General features: G+C 42.7%; 2 protein-coding genes and 1 pseudogene across 3 annotated transcripts in view; 1 reads left to right on the top strand and 2 right to left on the bottom strand.

Annotated features, from left to right (window-relative positions):
- Positions 1-3,115, bottom strand: part of DGKQ (diacylglycerol kinase theta) — an 84,062-nt gene extending 80,947 nt beyond the window's left edge. Inside the window, exons 1-2 of the mRNA XM_031060289.1 lie at positions 2,990-3,115; positions 2,614-2,766 (exon numbers count right to left, since the gene is read on the bottom strand). Of these exons, the coding sequence (XP_030916149.1) occupies positions 2,614-2,766; positions 2,990-3,115 (279 nt within the window). The remainder of the gene's footprint in view (positions 1-2,613; positions 2,767-2,989) is intronic.
- The window catches only part of ACO1 (aconitase 1), a 54,720-nt gene continuing 35,938 nt past the window's right edge, over positions 90-18,871 (top strand). Inside the window, exons 1-2 of one of the 2 annotated variants that reach the window (XM_031060283.1) lie at positions 90-320; positions 11,438-11,526. The gene's annotated coding sequence lies outside the window, so the exon portion shown is untranslated. Of the gene's footprint in view, positions 321-11,437; positions 11,527-18,506; positions 18,578-18,871 lie in introns of those variants that run through there. The other variant, XM_005424997.2, reaches the window with a different exon arrangement.
- LOC102044304 lies at positions 10,618-11,464 on the bottom strand (annotated as a pseudogene).

The raw sequence follows: 18,871 nt of genomic DNA, 5'->3' as shown, positions 1-18,871 counted from the left end.
GCCTGTCCACCGACAGCTCCCGGGGCGGCTCTGCCCGGCCTCTGGCCGCGCGTTCTGTGGAGAAACTCCGCCTAGCGTCCATCCAAAACCTCCCCTGGCGCAGCTAGAGAATAGGTTCCCTCTGCTCTCTCTGGCTGCCTCGGAGAACAGGCCGATCCCCACCTGGCCACACGCTCCTCTCAGGGAGTTGTAGAGATTGATAATGTCACCCCTGAGCCTCCTTTTCTCCAGCTGAGCAGCCACAGCTCCCTCAGCCGCTCCTTGGAAGACTTGTTCTCCAGCCCTTTTGCCATCTTCATTGCTCTTCTCTGGACTCAGAGGTAAGACATCCAGTGTTTTGCCACGACATTAATCTGGAAGGTTTTGCTGTCTTTTCGTCATATCATTTTAGAGCACACAAAGCTCTGCCTCAGGAAGATTTGCGATGATGCACTGGCAGAAGAAAATGATTTGCCATAGGTTTTGCCTTCTACACTCAACATCTCTGACTTCATGAGAAAAGATAAAGGGTTCTGCCAAGTCTCCCTCCTCCATAACACAGGGCTTTTTTGTCCTTTGTTCAGTTAACCTTCTTGTGGCTAGTTTGGAAAATGTTTACACACCTGGATGTTTCTATGATGCTAGTCTCTGGAATGCCTCTGTTTCTGTGATTTATTATGTTGGGTAATCTATTATGGATGGAGTAGGGTGGGACAAGGAAGGAGGCTATCACTTTGGATTTTGTGTATCTCGTCTTGATCTCAGCTTTGTGTTGGGAATCTCCACTCAGCTGTTCAAAACAGCATCCAGGTACTTCCATTAAGCAATGAGAGACAACAAAGGGTAGTTAAAATTTTTGTTCCTGGTTCTGATTTATCTGTATTTTGGTGAAGGGTATAATAAGCTGGTGTAATAAACCTCTTCTGTAATAAATCCTTATCACTGTAGACCAACAGTGAAGTTCTAAAATCTGTTAGCATCTTCTAGTTTCTACTACTCTTACTGTGTGTCTCCTTTCTGTGTTGTGAATATGAAAGTAGTTATGATCAAAAGGATTTGACCTTCTCAAGGAGAAACGGTATAAATAATTAAGAGACCAAAGAAAGCATAATACGACTTTTCGTGGTAGAAGAAAGAGTGAGTAGTTGCATACATAAGCTTTCAAATGCTTCTAATTGCTTCCGCAAACATGATTTAGAAAACATCTAAGATACCATAGAGGCTGTACAAAGCCTCAGATACACAGGAGGAAAGGGAAGAGGGAAGCCGTGTGAAACCCCTGTTTTTGAAGGTGTGTGTCTGCTGAAGGCAATGAATCAGCCAAAGCACATAATGATAGGTCCTATCTTCCACAAACTCAGCCTTGCCTCAGTCTTCTTAAAAATCATAATACAAGGCCTCTTGGAACACATTTCTGGGCTCATGGGGAAAAAGACAGAGGAACAGCCAATATTGGATTTGACAATGGTCAATGATGCCCAACCTACTTGATTGCTTTCCATGACAAATGTGTAAATCTGTGTAGGAGGTGACAATAGTGTATCCTTGACTTCAGCAAGGTTTATGACTTGTCTCCCACAATATTCTTGTATCCATAGTGGAATGTTATGGGTGGACAACGGGACATGGGTGGACAACGAGATGGGTAAAAAACTGGTTGGATGGTTGAATTCAGAAGGTAGGGGTTGATGGGTCATACTTGAATTCTGCCTCAAGGCTCATACTGGGAGGAGTGTTACAGCAGTCTCTCCTGCGCCCTGGGCATTCAGCATCATGAGAAGGTGACAGTGAGCAGTATTGTCAAAGGATGTCCAGCTCACACATGACACCAAGCTGAGGGAGCAGACATTACACTGGCATCTACAGGGACCTGAACAGACATTAGAAATGAATCCCACCATAAAATCAAATGGTTGGTTTGGGTTGGAAGGAACCTTAAAGATCATCTAACTCTTCTGCTGTGTGCAGGGACACCTTTCATTAGGCCAATTTGCTCAAAGTCCCATTCAACCTGACCATGAACACTGCCAGGGGTGGGGCATCCCCAGCATCTCTGGGTGACTTTTTCCAGTGCCTCATTACCCTCACAGAATATAATTTTTTTTTTGAAATATCCAATCTAAACTTACTCTCTTTCAGTTTGAAGTCATTTCCTCCTTCTGCCAATACACACCTTTATTTATTCTTAAAGTCTCTAGAGCTCTCTTGTAAGCTCCTTTCTGGTACTGGAAGTCTACATTAGGTGCCTTCTCTTCTCCCAGGCTGCAATCCCAATTCTCTCTGCCTTTCCTTGTGGGAGAGATGCTCCATCCCTCTGATCATCTAGATGTCCCTCCTCTGGACTCACTCCAGCAGTTCCATGTCCTCCCTGTGCTGGGACCCCAGAGCTGGATGCAGGGTTCCAGGTGGGCTCTCACCAGAGCAGAGCAGAGGGGCAGAATCCCCTCCCTCCCCTGCTGCCCATGCTGCTTTGCAGGCAGCGCAGGACACGTTTGGCTCTCTGGGCTGGGAGTGCCCATTCCCCAGCCTCTCACCCACCAGCACCCCCCAGTCCTTCTCACTGGGCTGCTCCCCATCTGCTCATCCCCAGCCTGTCCCCTGATACTGGGGGTTGTCCTGGCCCGGATGCAGCACCTTGAACTTGGCCTTGTTGATCCTCATGACATTTCCATGGGCCCACTTCTTGAGTTTGTACAGGTGCTTCTGGTTGGCATCCTGTCTTTCAGGAATGTCAGCCTCAGCATTTGGCCTGGTGTCACCTGCAAATTTGATGAGGGTGCACTTAATCTATGAAATAACAATGGTCCCAATACAGACCCTGAGGGATACCACTGGTTACTGGTTACTGATGTCCATTGGAATTCTGAGCTGTTGAGGTATGAGCGGGAACTCATACCCTCTGGATGTCACCAATTTCCTACCATGTAACAGTTCACCCATCAAATCCATCTCTCTCTAATTTAGAGGGAAGGATGTTGTGGGGAACCATGTCAAAGTCCTGATAAATTACATCTGCTGCCCTTCCCTTGTCCACAAGTGGAGTCACTCCATCACAGAAGGCCTGCAGGCTGGGCAGGCAGGGCTTGCCCTTGGTAAAGCCGTGCTGACTGTCCCAAATCACCTCCCTGTCCTCCATGTGCCTTAGCACAGCTGCCAGCAGGATCTGTTCCATCATCTTCCCAGGCACAGAGGTGATGCTCACAGGTAAGTTGTTCCAGGGGTCCTCCTTTCTACCCTTTTTAAAGATGGGTACAAGGTTTTCCCTTTTCCAGTCACCTGGGATTTCACCTGACAGCCACAACTTTTCAAATGTCATGGAGAGGGGTTTGGCAAGTACATCACCTGGTTGCCTCAGGACTCTAGGATGCATCTCCTTGGCTCCCATAGACTTTCAAGTTCTTCAGGTGGCCATGAACCTGATTTTTACTTAGAGTGGGAGAGACTTTGCTCCCATAGTCCCCATCTTGCTGTTTGTCCACTCAAGAGATGTGGGAAAGGGGTTACCACTGAAGACTGCAGTGAAAGAAATTGTTGAGTACCTCAGCTTTCCTCTCAGTCATTGTTACCATCATTGTCTGTCAGGGGACATGCCTTCTCTGACCTCCAAATGAGCAGACAGCAGGGTAGCACTGCAGAAAAGGTCCTGGATGTCTTGGTTGTCAATGAGCCAGCTGTGCACTCTGGCAACAACCAGGATCAACAGTATCCTGTGCTGTCCAGGAGCACAGCTAGTCAGCTGAGAGGAGGGATTATTGCTGTGTCCCCAGCACTACAATATTAGACTACTGTGTTCAGTTTTGACCTCCATAAAGGAACAGCATGACAAACTGCTGGAGCAAATTCAGTGGAGAACCACGAGGGTGGCTAGGGGTTGATGCACTTATCCTGTGCCAAGAAGGCTGAGGGAGGAGGACTCTGCCTGAAGAACAGACAGTTACCAGGAGATCTCCTAGCACCCCAGTACTACTGACACAGGTTTTAATGAGGAAGGACCAAGGTTCTTTACAGGAGTGCACACTGTAAGGACAAGAGACAAATGGTACAACTTCAAACTAGGTGTTCAGGCTGGATTTGAGGAGAAACCTCTTTACCCTAAAGGCAGTCAAGCAGAGGGGCAGGTTAAGTTCTATTGACCTGTCCTGCCTTTTTTTTCAACCTAGCCTGTCCTCTTTAAATGTGTTTCTTTTGTATTGACCTAATAGTTCTTCCCCTCTTAAGAGTCAGAGGCCCAAGATTTGGAAAGCTGAAACTCATGTGAACATGTCTTTCCTACAATCTGGGGAATTACCTTATAATCATATCAGAATTTGACTGTTTCAAAAGCCTGAGGAAGTAATCAATTAATCTTTTTATAAAAAGGTGAAAATGCATTCAATTAACAAATAATTACATACACTACTGGATCACTTATCCAGGCAGGTAGTTACAAGGTTTCTTTGATAGAAGACTGGAGAATGGTAGTTTTTGTAGTTTAGATATAAATTAAGTGTGCGATTTTGGCTATTTTTTAACAACTGACTCTCCAGATAAATACTTATAAGCTGTAACACAGGGGCAAGAACTAAACTTTTTGTGCTTTAATTTCTCATCTTATCTCTGAGCAATCTGTGTAACCTGTTAAAACAACCTAAACTGTCCAAGGGTTGTCATCAGCTAAGTCTGCCAAAACATCTGCTGCCAGCAGCCATGGAGTATGGCAGCAGTGGAAGGCTAGCCACCCTTTCCATTTCACTTGTGTAGCACACCTGCTGCCCTAGACAGTAGAAAAAAAAGTGAGGTAAAGAATTATTACTGGACCTGTCACATTCACAAATGTGATAACTTATGAGAAGTGTTTTTTTCCTCATGCAGGGGTTGTTGCTTGACAGGCTGGTAACTGAAAGATGAAACAAACAGGATAAAACTACCATTTCTTAGGTATACCTTTATATTTTTTTAAATAAAGAAGTGCCTCAAGAGTAAAACAAATAAAATTCTTTGAACATCCATTGTCTTTGTTTTGACAAGATTAGTAAAACAAGATAAGGAAAAAAAATGTAAGGCCTCTGAAAAGAAAATTTACTTTTTTTTACATCCTGATAAACATTTTGTGGCACTTCGGATTCTATAACTTCATTAAACTCAAGTTATGCAACTCCTGGGCAGGCAGTACAGAAAACTTGTCATTTTTACAAGTTTCTGGGCTTGGTAGAGGTGTTTTTGGTAAATGGAGCAAACTTTGCACCTTGGACCTTCTGAGCCTTTTGTAACCTTCTTGTACTCTTTATATCTAGGGAGAAAACATACTGTGACAGATAGAAAGCCTTTGCTACAGCTGAGAAGTGAAAGTTCTGGTACATCATCCCAAATTTATGTACAAGATTAAATAAGTTTGACTGTAGTGTCAATATCACATCATGTTTTTATCCTTTAAGGAATGCAGTTCATTATACCAGAGCTCTCTTTACACTCAGTATGATGAAATTCAGTTACTCAATTCTTTCATGAAGCAATTTATTTGTAAGCAAGCTTCAAAAAACATGAAAATAAATAATCATGTCAGGTCCAGGTGAGATCCAGAGGATTTTATAAGACTGTATAAATATGGAAGTAGTGGATGAAAAGCAGATGGAGCTGTGCTTTTTTTTAGTGGTCTGTCCTCGCCTTCCCATTTCCTGGTTTCTCAGAGAGCTATGAACAATTTCATCCATCCACTGACATGATAGGAGTGGGAGTCATTAGCTTCCCAAATGCCGGAGAAGCTTGCTAAGTTTCTGTTTCTATAAAATGTGTTCTTTATGTGTTGGTGAATTGTGGAAGTGTGAAATCCAGTGGTACCTATCCCATAGAGCCATAAGCAAAAGCGTTTCTAGATTACTGAAATCTTCTGCATTGTTGACTTCTGTTTTCCGAATTCCCTTCATTACTGCAAGTAATTGGAAGAGAGGAATGACACAAACCATATGTGGAGGTTGAAAAGGAAAGTTTAAAATAAATTGTGGCTTCTAAGAACCAAAGCTTTGAGTGTGCCCTCTTGTTGGCAACCAGCGGGGAAGAAGAGCTACAGGGGGGGTTGGTTTTATTGGTTTAAACCAGCACATCAGTATTTGGAAACTGAGGGATAATGCTTCTTTTAAGCTCATGAAAGGAAGTGGCTCATGAAGTATCACATTCCTAAGCAAGAGAGGTTTCAGATTTGCAGTTTTTTTACCTCTCCAAGTTGGTGATATCTGAATTAAAGGTAAATTCTGATGTTCATTTAAATAGGATACCTTTCTTTTTTTCCCAAAATCTCACAGCTGAAGAGACAATGAAAGTATTAGATCAGGTTTATGCACTCTTTGTCTTGAAATGGAAAACAAAAGAGAAATTCAATTTCTTATACCTACACTACCAAAAAAAAAAAAAAGAGAGAGAAAAAAAGGGTTAGTATTTAGCGCATAATTAGTTTGGTTTTGTTTTTTTTTTTCTTCATAATAGCTCTACAGTTACTTCCTTCCTGAAAGAAAGTCTTTAAAAAAACTGTTCTAATCACCCTAGAAATAAATCAAGTGCTCACTTGTTAGTTAAAAGCACCAACAGCCCCTGAATAAGAGAAGCAAAAGCCCTGCTATGGAAAGCCAGCAAAGTTCTGGATCAGTTCCAAGTTATGCAATAAGATATGGTACGTCTTTCAACTTTTTATTTGATTGCCAGATGAACTATACCTTTTCAAATAAAGGTTATAATAAGGAACACATTAGACTGCATAATCTAAACAAAATTACGTATTAATGTTTATATATCAAATATATGCACACTTTTCACATAGGTACAGAGATTTAGAAGAAAATCCTTCAGTACAAATTCATCCATCTGTTGTGGAGGAAAAAACCCCTACAGAAATCCCATCAAGAAAACCATCTTTATTTCACCAAAATCATTATAGTCAGCAGTAGTAAGTATTTAATGAAAACGTAGATACATTTATCAGAAGCAGACATAGCTGTAGAACTCATACTTTACTTTAGCATTTGCACTCCTTACCATCTCAGGAGTTTCCCTAGTTCTGCTAAAAAACTGAGACTTTGTAAATAACAAACCAAATCAGAGCTGAAAGTAAACTGTGTAACAACATAGCAAAGTCAAAAGGTTGAAATTTAAGGCCCAGACAGCTAGCAAATATGATTATATGACGGGCAAGTTATTTGTGCTTCAAATACACTGATTTTAATATTTAATAGCTTATTTCCAGCTCTTAAGTTTTAGAACAAGTAACTTCCTGACAGAGTACATAAAGAATTTGCTCTGAGTTAATGAATCACTTCTCTGGGAGAAATACACCAACCAATCAACCAAAAAAACAGCTAGGGTTTGATTTATTTTTTTTATTGTAAAGGATTGCCAGTTTAACTTCTTTAGTCATGTTTTGTCTCTGGACCTAGGGAGCATGAAAGCAATTCTTATGAATAGAGTAGCTTAATGCATTCTGACATGCAAAATATGCAGAACACCCACATATGGAATAACAGATTGCTGTTAAGGTTTAGTAAGAGTTGTGCATTCTGAAAAGAAATTGTCCAAGTCTTGTTGTTAAAACTACATTGCAATTTCTGATTCTACACTCTAATAATGTATCAGAAACCCAGTAAATAAAACACCCTTTTTTAATGTATGTATATATGTGTAAATATATAGCATTATTTATTTCTATGCCTGACAGTACCTGTTGGCCTACAGGAGAGATCTGCTCCTGGCAAGAATATAAAGAAATACCACGTATGCTAGACTCCAGAGTGATGTGTTCATGCATGAGATCCTCCTTTGGCTGTGTCACTGGTGCCCACATGGATGACAGGAGGTTGTGATCTGTGGGCTTGACAAAAGCACCCCAGATCAAAGGCCCTGACAAGCAGCAAACCTTCTGAGACAGAGAGGTCAGCAAAAGTAAAGTCTCCAGCCACCATGACTTTCTCTGTCCTTGTGAGGGGCTCAGATGTCTTTCCCATCCAAGCTTGTTTCTGTTTATTTGTTGTCAGAGTATTGCACATGAGTGCCTTCAGTTCATACCTACATGACCAGAAGGAGTCATTCTCCTGTTGCCAGGAGTCACAAGCTCCCAACTTTCCCACCTTGCTAGTCCAAATCTACTATAGAGTCCAGCCTCGCCTTTTAGCTGTCCCACCTCTTAAGCAGCTATTGAAGATAAATTCTTAAAATAAGACATCACTGTGGAGTTAAAGGGATTTGTTGATGATTAAATAATTATAAAATTATAATTAAACAATTATTGAGTGATAATTAAATAGTAATGTAATTAAACAACTACAGCCCACTGCTGTATAGGAGAACACAATGGCCTCAAGGGTGGGGCTACAGATGTCTATAATGTAATGTGGTTGATTTGTAGTTAACCTGCCTTGGTGCAGGAGTACAGCCACAGCAGTTTTAGTTTTGGCTAGTCCTGCTCAGGATGGTTCTGTTAGACCCTGATAAATTGTGGTGTAGACTCCCTGGTTCCTGAGAAGTCAATGGCCTGGCACAGTTCTCTCGGTGTGCACAGCAGAGCTGACTGGCGGTGATGTCTGAATCAAAGTGCTGTTCATTCATTCAGCCAGAGTCCTGCACCTATCATTGCTGCAGAGGGCTCCAGCACTCAGCTCTGCACAGGCACCTCCTTGGGGGGATCCTGTTGCCTTCCTGCTCATCCTCCCTGGTGCTATGTCGTCTGCTGCCTTCTTCCATAGCTTCTGCACCAGGCAGCCCTGCACCTCAGCCAGACCTCAACTTCCTCAGTATCACCCTGGGAAGAGGCACCTGGCACTCCATATAACCTTACACCTGCAGGGCCCCCCGTGTTCTCTTGGAGCAGCATGTGGGCTGGTGCTAAGGGGCATGCTATCGTGCTGGCTCCAGCACAGTCTTCAGCAGTTCTTCTGTGCACCTTTGGTGTCCTCTGTAATGGGAGTGCTGTGCTAAAGCCAGCTGCCCTTCACCAGTGGATCACTGCTCTCCTCTGGTACAGCTGAACAGAAATACATACTCCCTGATCAGGAAAGCACTGACTTGGAAATGCTGTGTTCCACAATAAGGAGAACAGAAAGAGAGGCAGCAGTGTATTTCTATCTGTAAAAAATAAACTGGTCTGTTATGTGCCAAGTCCCCATTTGCTATCCCTGGTTACCACTACATTTCCTTTTTCTGTTCTCTTAACAGTTTGTAACTAATATGGGTTCTGTTGAGTGCAGTCCATGGTTGATTAATGGAAAGATAATTAATGAGTAGGCTGCTTCAAGCACTGCTTTTGTAGGTGTTTATTTCAGTGAATAATGTGGAATAGGAGAGGACTCTGTAGCTCAGAACATGGGCACCCTTACAGTTAGATCCAAGTTTGGTATTAAAGCAGTTCCCCACGTTCTCCCAGCAGGACTGTTGACTTGCTTCATCACCTTGTTATGCAGATGAAACTTCACGATGTGTAACTTAGTTCAAGATTTCAGAAAGAATGTGAGTTTTCCAACCCATGCTGCAAGTAAAACAATTAAAAACTTGCTTGTGTTCTCTGTGACATAACTGAACAGGACCAACAGGCAGTCATTGACAGAAATTTTCAAGGTGTGCAGGGCAGCCAATAGCTTGGGCAACAGTGTGACATTCCAGAGGATCAGCCAGGGAAGGAAAAGGGGCAATGACGCTTATTATTGCAGAACTGATGTCTTTAAATTCCCCATGGGCTAAAAGAAATGAGCATCCAGCTTAAAAATGGGCCTACCACTGCACCTCTGCATTCCAATATGGGAACAGGCACCAGCACCTCCAGCACCAAAGCTGTGATGGGCCTGGAAGGAAGCTGAAAGCTCATCCCAAATCCAGGGAGTCACCTACAGGCTGGTTACAGGACAAAATAACCACGAATCATGCAGATTCCTGTAGCTGTAGAAGAAGGGCTTATAAGTGACCTCACCCCTGATAAGTCACAGTGGTACTAATTAAATTGCCTTGCCCTTAATGGGTTGCAGCTGTGACTAATAAAGGTAAGTGTGATAAAAGAGGTAGGTTGGCTGATCAGGGAGAGCTTTGAAGAAGAGGACCTTGAGGAGGTAGAGGAGCCTTGAGGAAGAGGAGCATGCAGTCTGAAGTGTGTGTACGTTACTCATGGCAGTGGAAGCAAGTTCTTGTACCAATATCTCTTGGATGTGCATCTCAAATTATGCTGCTTGGCTTGTCTCAGAGTACTTTTGGCACCGGCTTTGCAAATAAATTATTCAATTGCTCTCCCTGCCTTTCAAGATCTTTCTTGGAAGAGGGCAGAAGGCAAGGAGGCTTTCTCAGAACAGAGATGGTATTGGGTAGGCCGTGAAGGACAAGCCCCATGTTTATGCTTTATTGAAAGACTGTGCAAAAGGAAATACTGCATCAGAAACTGAAGACTGTTTTATCAGTCCCAGCAACTGCTCTGATTGGTTTGTTTGGCTACTTTTTGCTGGCTTCCTTCTTTTTTTTTTCTTTTTCTTTTCCCCCATAAATAATAAAGACTGACAGTATAAACATTCCAGCACTCATTTCTAAAAGACCAGAAGAGCCCTTCTTTTAGGAGCCAAGAAACAGGATTCAAATTCCAAAAGTGTCTTCGGAGTCATCGAATCATCAGATTTACACAGCAGCCAATGACAACAACATTCAGTCAAGCTCAATAGGACTGCTGTCTTCTTGACCATCTTCTGTGTCATTACCTTCCCCAGTTCCCATTAGACTGTTTAAAAGATTTCCTAGCAATCCCCCACAGGATGAGGTCTGCTTGGGCAGAACTCCGAAGAAAAGCTGTCCTGTTCTATCTAGGTACTCATTATACAGGGGATCTCTTATCAGCAAAGTGTGATACTGTTCACACAATACTGTTCATACTGTTAGTTTTCTCCATGAACTGCCAACAACAGAAACCTGATGAAGTTTAGCAGTGGTTGCACAAAGGGTGGGCCCTTCTCTATGGAAGGATGTTTCTGTGTGTATGTCATAAAAACAAGTGATGTGCTGGTCTTATTTTTTAAGCAGAGAAATTGTAGTATTGCCTGAGCTACAAACATGTCCACCTCACTGTGGTGTCTGTGGGACAAGGAGTATTCCACCAGCATATTTGCACAACCCTGACCATCTGTTGAGTGCAAGTGATACTGAGATTCACTACAGTTTTGCTTTCTCCACAGGTTAATAGCTAGTAACTGGTGTACTTTTGGATGTCTAAGTACTCCTGATTCCCCAATGGACTATTTTAGTGCTCTGGATATGAAAGCCACTCTTTCACGAGAATTTGGATCCATTAAACTAAACAATTTAGCCAAGTTTTCTAAAAGGTCTTCTGCTACTTTTGCATCTGACTTCTCCAAAGACTCCAAAACCAGCATGGAGTGATCAGCAGCACTGTTTTGCTGGTTATGACTGAAGAACAGTAAGCCCCTGAATACATTAGTTCTCTTGCTTCTGCATGTTTTCCTTGTGACAGATACCTGAAGAAGAGCACCCGGTACATCTGGTGATGGCCTGATGTGATCGACGTGATAGCGAGAAGACATGATAAGAAGGAAGGCAGAGGTAAGGCAGCCCAAAAGTTGCCCAGGATAAGACAGCCAGGAGCTGTGGAGGAACATGGCTTTTGAGTCATAGGAAGGAACATGGCCTGGAGTTGCAGGGAGACAGTGGCCAAAAAAGAGCTGCGAGAAATAGCACAGCTGGGAGAAGAGCTGCAGAAGTCTGGGTTTCAATTGTAAAAAGAGGTACGGCTGCAGTCCAGCAGGGTCCTGGGGCAGTGCCATGTTCCCCTGGCTCCTGCTGGGTGCATGGATGCCCGGCCCACTGGCAAGCGCCCTGCTGGCCCTGGCTCTTTCACTGCTCCAACCCGAGGGCGCGGTGGGGCAGTGTGGCTAAAGCAGCCAGCAGCAACACGGGAGTAGCAACAGAGCTCTGAAAGACAGAATCATCAATATGGTGACCCACAGAGAGCTGTGAGACACCAAGTTGACTAAGGAGAGATAAACCAGCTCAAGAACCAGAAACAGAGCAGTTTTATATGCTAGTAAAATATATGTATTTTATTTAAATATTTGTATAATTGTTAATCCTAAGCAGAATATGTAAATATGTCTATTTCAACATGTTTTTTTAATTAAAAGAAAGGGGGAAATATAGGTGACCTTGCCCCTGATAAGTCCCAGTTGTTCTAATTACCAAAGAAGAACAGCCTTGCCCTTAATAGGTTGCAGCTGTGACTAATACAGATAAGTGATATAAAAGGGGTGGGTTGGCCAGTCAGGGAGAGCCTTAAGGAAGAAGACCTTGAGCAGGTAGAGAAGCCCTGAGGAATAAGGAACAATCCAGAGAGACAAAGAAAAACAAAACAAGAAAGAGAGTCACTGCTGAAAAAGATCTGCTTTGAGGTCAGTCTGGGTCTGTTGGAGTTAGAGACTGCCTTGCAGTCATAGTTGAGCTAGGTGAAAGTCTGTGGTCAGAGGCAGCAAGGAAATACTTGGAGTAATTTTCCAGCAGGAAATAGCCAGCAGTCAGTCTGCCAGAGAAACCAACAGTAGAAGCTTGCTGTAGACAGAGTCAGGATGGCTAAGCTCCAAAGAAGAATAAACTGGGACCCTTTTCACTTTAAGTGAGAATCTGTGTCTTGGTTCATTTCTACCCCTAACGAGAGGTCTGCTGCAACAGATTCCCACCACAGACCACTGACACAATGGAAATCTAAGCACTGGAGTGTTGAAGTGCATTAGGAATAAAAAAGGTGAATGTGATTTCACTGGTGGAAATGAAGCACTGCGGGCCTGGTAACACTTCATAGGACATTTCATAGCAGATTCCATTGGATAGCTTTCTCTTGGCACAATTGGAGCTTTTCATTAAGGTCTCTGGTAAATGAGGCAGTTTGTTCACTGGAGAGAGATTAACAATAGAGGTACTATTTGTATATAGAGGAGTAGTAGAGGATTTCCCACTCTCATGGCATCTAGATGTTGTGCTCAGAAACAAGGTAAAAAAGCCCACCAACCTGTGTCTTCTTTGCTGTGTTATCCCCTTCTTCCATGTTCATGTGCAAAGAATTGAACTACTTGCCAATGGGTGAAAAGGACAACTTTTGTGAGATCTAATTTAGCTCTGTGCTCTCACTTGTACTAGCGATCAGGGTGTATCCGTCACAATGCATTTTCTCTCTGTCCTGAGGCAGGAAAATATGTCAGGGAAGCATCCATCCTGACTGTGCTGTGTCATAGGAGATCTGATCTCCTCTCTTCAAGAAGCCTTGGAAGCAACTAAGTGGAGTATTCTTAAATTGTGATTGCTGGTTTTATTCAGCATGTTAATTTGCTGGGGGAAAATTGAGGAATCAAAAAGCAAAATACTAGTACTAACATCTTGGGAAAAATAGGCAGTATCCAATTTTTCACTGAAAAGTAGTTAAGAACACTCTCTCATGTTTAGGCATAACAATAAGTAAAATGTTACAGAAAAAAAGTCTACCATTAGAGTGCAGCAAAGGAATTCCTACTGCTTTTCTGCGCATCTTTAATGCTCTTTGAGCAAAATATATATGTATAGGCAGCATAAAATGTGGACCTCTTTTCAAAAAGTGTGTTTTCCATTGCTTTCTATAATGTGCCCCTTGTTCTTAATGAAGTTTTAGATGTCAGAGCAACTACAAGTAATTACTAGTCAGTACAGGGAATGAAAGGGTAGTGCTGCAGTGAATGTCCAAGGTTGTTACATTTACCAGTCACCAAATGCATGTAGTAGGAAACAGGTGCCTCTTAGGTTAGGGTTAGGGACTGTGTGTGCAAGTTCTTTAGACAGGTACAATGGCAAAGTGAAAACCGCTATCTTAGACTAGCCACATGATAGATGGTAAATTGCCTGGGCTCCAGAGATTGTTTCTTCTACCAACTTTCTGGATTAGTTTACTCCCCACTTCATCCTGATCTATCAGATGAGTAACATGTTCTGCCAGAGTCCTGAGCTCAGTTAGGGAATGTTAGTGCTACTGCAACACAAATTATGAACAGCATAAGTCCAGGCTTACTGTGTGCAAGGGTGTTGTACATTGCCTATACACCAAAGGTTTAAATAACATTTTGAATATGGGTTGTTTTCAAATGAGCATTCACAGGAATCTAGTCTGGGTTAGTCCTCTACACCATTGCAAATATGCAAGGAAAAACACTGGTGGTCAGCAAAGACTTCTGGATTTACTGCAAGTTATATCGTTACTCTTGAAAGGGACAAGAACAATCCTTCCACTTCAATGGTGCAAACAGTTTTTCTTTCTCATGCTCTGTACAGCAACTATAAGCTGATCACAGATTATCTCCTTTGGAAGAAACTCTCCAAAAGCATTACATTGTCTGGTGCTGAAGGTGCAGTGTTGGCAGTGAAGAGTTTTACTTACCTCAGACAATTTATTCTTTAATTTTGGGTACATGGTCCCATCCTCAAGTCCCTTTTCTTCAGTTCCTGTGGCATAGTCGAACAAATGCTTTTATTCTGCAAGAAAACAGTAGTATTCCTTGACAATACACGTTTGTGAGTTTCTACCTGGGACTAAAAGGAGGATCTGAACTCCCAAGTCAATGCCCTTTCACAGGAGTGACAACAAGTCTCCGCTGAACCCCATTTAACCAGTAGATGGCAGAACTTTAATCTTTGTTTTGCTGCTGAAAACGAAGTTCAATAAATGTAACTGCAATTTTCTGAAGACTCATTTAAAGAAAGACAGTTAAGTACACCAGTGCTAAGATCAGAAGAAAATGATAACATATTTATTAAAATATGCCAACCACAGAATTTCCTTTGGAGGATACACAATCATCTAATTAAAGAGGGAGATGCAGTAGGCCCTCACTTAGTTCAGTAACCAGAATCTACTATGGTATTTCTGAGAGGTCATCTGGGAGCTGTCAAAATCTCTATGTTCAGACTTTTACTCCTACAATTTGAACAGCTTAAAACAGTCATGACTAACAATGAAATGTCACCATTAACGCCTTCATGAGCCACCAAACATATTTTCCTGTACTCAAGACAAGCTGTAAGCCTTAACCTGCAAGCTACTATCTCACTATCTCTTCAGTTCATTCACAGATGGCTTCCCAGAGTCAGGAACACTTTTACTTAGTGTTGAACTGATTTGAATATATAAATTCATATGTTTTGTAGAACATAGTATGTTAAATGATATACCCGTAGGTGCTGCTTATAGGGACACAGCACTCCCGAGCAAACCTCAACAAGCTTTTTCATTATACTAGAGAGAGCCAGGAAAAGCAGGACACATACAGACACTTCTTTTTGCTGACAGCTCCAAAGCTGGGTCCTCTAGGCTGCCAGCTCAAGTTTATTGCCTCCCTGTCAGACCTATCCTAGCCCAGCTTGACACTGATTGCAGCAATCCTGTGATTGCAGCAATCCTGTGATTGCTGCAGCCTCAGTGATCAGCTGAGCCTGCATGGAAGATTGCTACAACACTGAAGTGTACTGCTGTATGTTAAGGCTTTATTGACTGTAACAAGCTGAAAACAATCTCTGAGCAATTCAAAGCATTTTTAACTTCTTGACAGGATTGGAAAGAGCGAAATATGTTAAGAGACACAATAGTGAAGTCAGCAATTGAACAGATATGATGTGCTCCCTGGACTTCCAGTATGTTGGTGAATAACTTCAAAGAACACTCCAGAAAGAATCTGATATTAGACAAAGCTTCTTGGAAATGGATTTCAGTAAGACAGAAAGGACAAAGGACACATAGTTCCTCCTCTGTTGTGAAATAATTTCATGAAAAACCCTAAAAACACTCTAGAATGCACATGACTGCAACATGAAAGGCATTGTTTTTCCTATTTGCATCAATTTTCACTGCAAGAACAGAAAATAATTTTCTTTAATCCTGATTTAGCACAATGCATGATTGTCCAAGAAAACTGCTGGACATCCTTGTAATCTGATCCTAAACCCAAGAACCCATTTCAGTAAACATCTTCCTACAAACAATAGATCTAATATAGTTCTCACCTCCTGGCAGTCTTGGGAGAAAGGCAAACCCACACTTTTTTAGTCATGTGCTAAATAAGACACATTATTGTAAATTGAGCCCCAGTGAGAAGAACAGTAAAATGCTGGAAACACCAGCAATAACATTCAGACAGCATTGCCATAAACCCTTGAATGAACAGCCTGTTTTCCAATCCCATGATAGCCTCTGTGTCCTTGCAAAGAACCAGCAGAGGCTGAACAGTTCTGTCTCTCTTTCTGGGACATAGAATCTTCCCTTCTACTATCAGCCTCAGGGGCCTTCCCTCCCTGCAGAACAGAAAGTACAAACCTTGCAGATACTCACTGGGAAAAGTCAGAGCTGATGTATGGATTTCCCATTTCTGTTGCTGACCTGATGTTTTCACTAGTCTTTGCTTTTTTTCCAAGAGATTTTAGGTCAATCAGATTTTGCAGCAATTGCTTTGGTATCTAGGTATGGAGGATTTTATTCATTATTCAAAACTTAGTGATATACATGGGCCTTGGAAGTCTCTTCTGTTAGAAACAGCAACAACAACAACCAAGTTAAAATTTTAAAATTTTCTTTTTAAAGGAAGTGACCCAGAGAAGCATTATAGGACTTAATCCCACAAAGAGAAACATATTTGAAATGCCATTATTACTATTAATTAAACATATACAAAAATAAAAACGTCTATCAAATAATGAAACATCTAAAGCTCTAAGAGGTTTTAGAAATTCTCTGGCTTTTCAGACCATCAGAGTAATCTACTATTTTGTGGTGTCATGTAGAAACCTGGGCTTCCACCTTCAAGAGCCAAAAGCAAAACTACAAACATAACTGTGTTCTGCCAAACTCAGGAACCTCTCTGGCCAAAGGTTTGAAAACAATATTATGAATTAATGTCCAGTTCCATGTTAACCATCTGGTAAAGCAAATCATATATTCTAAAACCCAACAGAATTCTAAAAGAAGAACTTAGTGCAAGTGAATTATTCCAGGTGGTATTTATGCTGAACAGAAAGCAGGCCAACCTAGAAATGATTTTGAGCAATAACTCAAAAGTACTATATGTTGCAGATTACAGGCTATTTAGAGGTATTAGGTCAGAGAATAGCAGGTTTAACCACGATGGTCCCTAGAAGTCTCAACTGTTCCAGTGAAATCAATAGCAGGTATGTCAAAGCCAGGATTTCCATATAAAGTTAAAAAAGTCCTACTCAATGTATCTTGTTTGCTAGATCTTGGGGTCCTTGCCATTGATTTCTTCTGGTCTGACAGTTCCAGCTGGATAGTGTATGTAGGCAGGAGGATCTGTCAGCACAGGTCAGTGTGCAAGAATCCAGCCCACAAACATCCAGGTGAGACATCATGGGCATTTTCTATGTTTCATCCTTCTTTACAAGTTGAGCTAAGCACCTGTATTTTCACTTACCTGAGACTTGCTCCTCTGCAGCAAAGCCAGCAAGAAACTCAGTTTGCTCTTAGCCTAAGCTTTCTTCAGGTAAAACCAAAACATTATGGACCCTTTCTTACTCCAGCTGTCAGTGGTTAGCATGTGTCCTAGCTAGTGACCTCCAAGACCTCACCAAGACTTGCAGAATATTTACATTCCTTACACGCAACTCTTTACTATGTATACAATTATTTTCCTGGAATTAGATACTTTTTAGTTTTCTTAATTGTTAAGCAAAGTTTCCTGTCTGACTATCCAGGAATCACTCTGGCAGGCACACTCCACATGACCACGTGAGCTGGAATGGGGGTCACTTCACAATGGCGGCTCCAGTGAGCTGAGAGGTGCCCTGTTTGACTCCCTACACACCACACTCTCACCCAGTCAGCCCAGGTTTCCTTACTGAATGGACCCCAGGCTTCCCATGACAGAGTCTCAGACTCCTGGATTCTTACAATGGTTTAATCATGGTGCAGTGACAAAATAACAGCTCAAGCTGGTCTCTCTGAGGAGGGATCCTGAGCAAAGCAAACCTTGAGCTTTTATACCCTCACAGTCTAAGTGTGTGAAAGCCTGGGGTCTTCCAGCTGAACCACTGGCTCCTGCTGTGTCTCTCAGTGTCTGCTCACCTAGCTGGGCCACAGGGTCCTGCACCCTTTGTTGGGTCAATGCCAGTTCCTAGCCTCTTACTTCTGGCTCCTGCTATCTGCAGCTCAATGTGCTGTCCCACTGCAGCTGTACCCTGACTAGTTGCACTGAATGTATTCCTCAACACTATTCAGGCCCAAACTATATACTGTTCTACTGGGAACACGCTGGACACTGATAAAGTCTCCATGGCACTCAGCTATGGGGTTGATGTAAATTATGTCCTCTAGGATGTTCTCTACTCTGATATTGTTCTTTAATATTGACGTCATGAAATTGATCTTGACCAGCTTGTAAGTAACAGCCTGTTTCTGCCAACAGCCAGGACAATCAGCTCTCCTCCTGCCAAGAGAAACAACAGGACGTCCCACTCCTATTGCAGTACCTCGAGGATGAGGATGCAGTCCTGTGTGTCAGGTGGTGTCCCGAGCGACCCCTGTTTCCAGGCTTCACTGACAGAACCTCTGGACTCCGAAGCCTGAGCAAGCGCTCGAGCTGTGAGCACATGGGGCACTTACGGTCGGCACAAGGCACATCACCGCCCGCACCCTACTGCCCATGTCACAGTGCCCGTCTTTCCAATAACTCTAACCGCAGCAGATCTGGCCTTAACCTCGGTACCACCCTCCTGCCCACCCTTCCACACTCACAGCGCTCCCTCTCCTCCTCCTCCATCCAGGGAAAGTGGCTTGCCGAGGAAAGCAGCGGCTCTCTCCGGGGCCAGGGCTGCGGGAGGGAGGGGTGAGCCCACCAGCCCCGCGACCCCCTCCGCCGGGCTGGCCATCCGCTCG

This window comes from Geospiza fortis, unplaced genomic scaffold, assembly GCF_000277835.1.
Source record: "Geospiza fortis unplaced genomic scaffold, GeoFor_1.0 scaffold240, whole genome shotgun sequence".
Lineage (NCBI taxonomy): Eukaryota > Metazoa > Chordata > Aves > Passeriformes > Thraupidae > Geospiza > Geospiza fortis.
The sequence above is the reverse complement of the archived record's forward strand: the minus strand, read 5'-3'. Positions and strand labels throughout refer to the sequence as shown.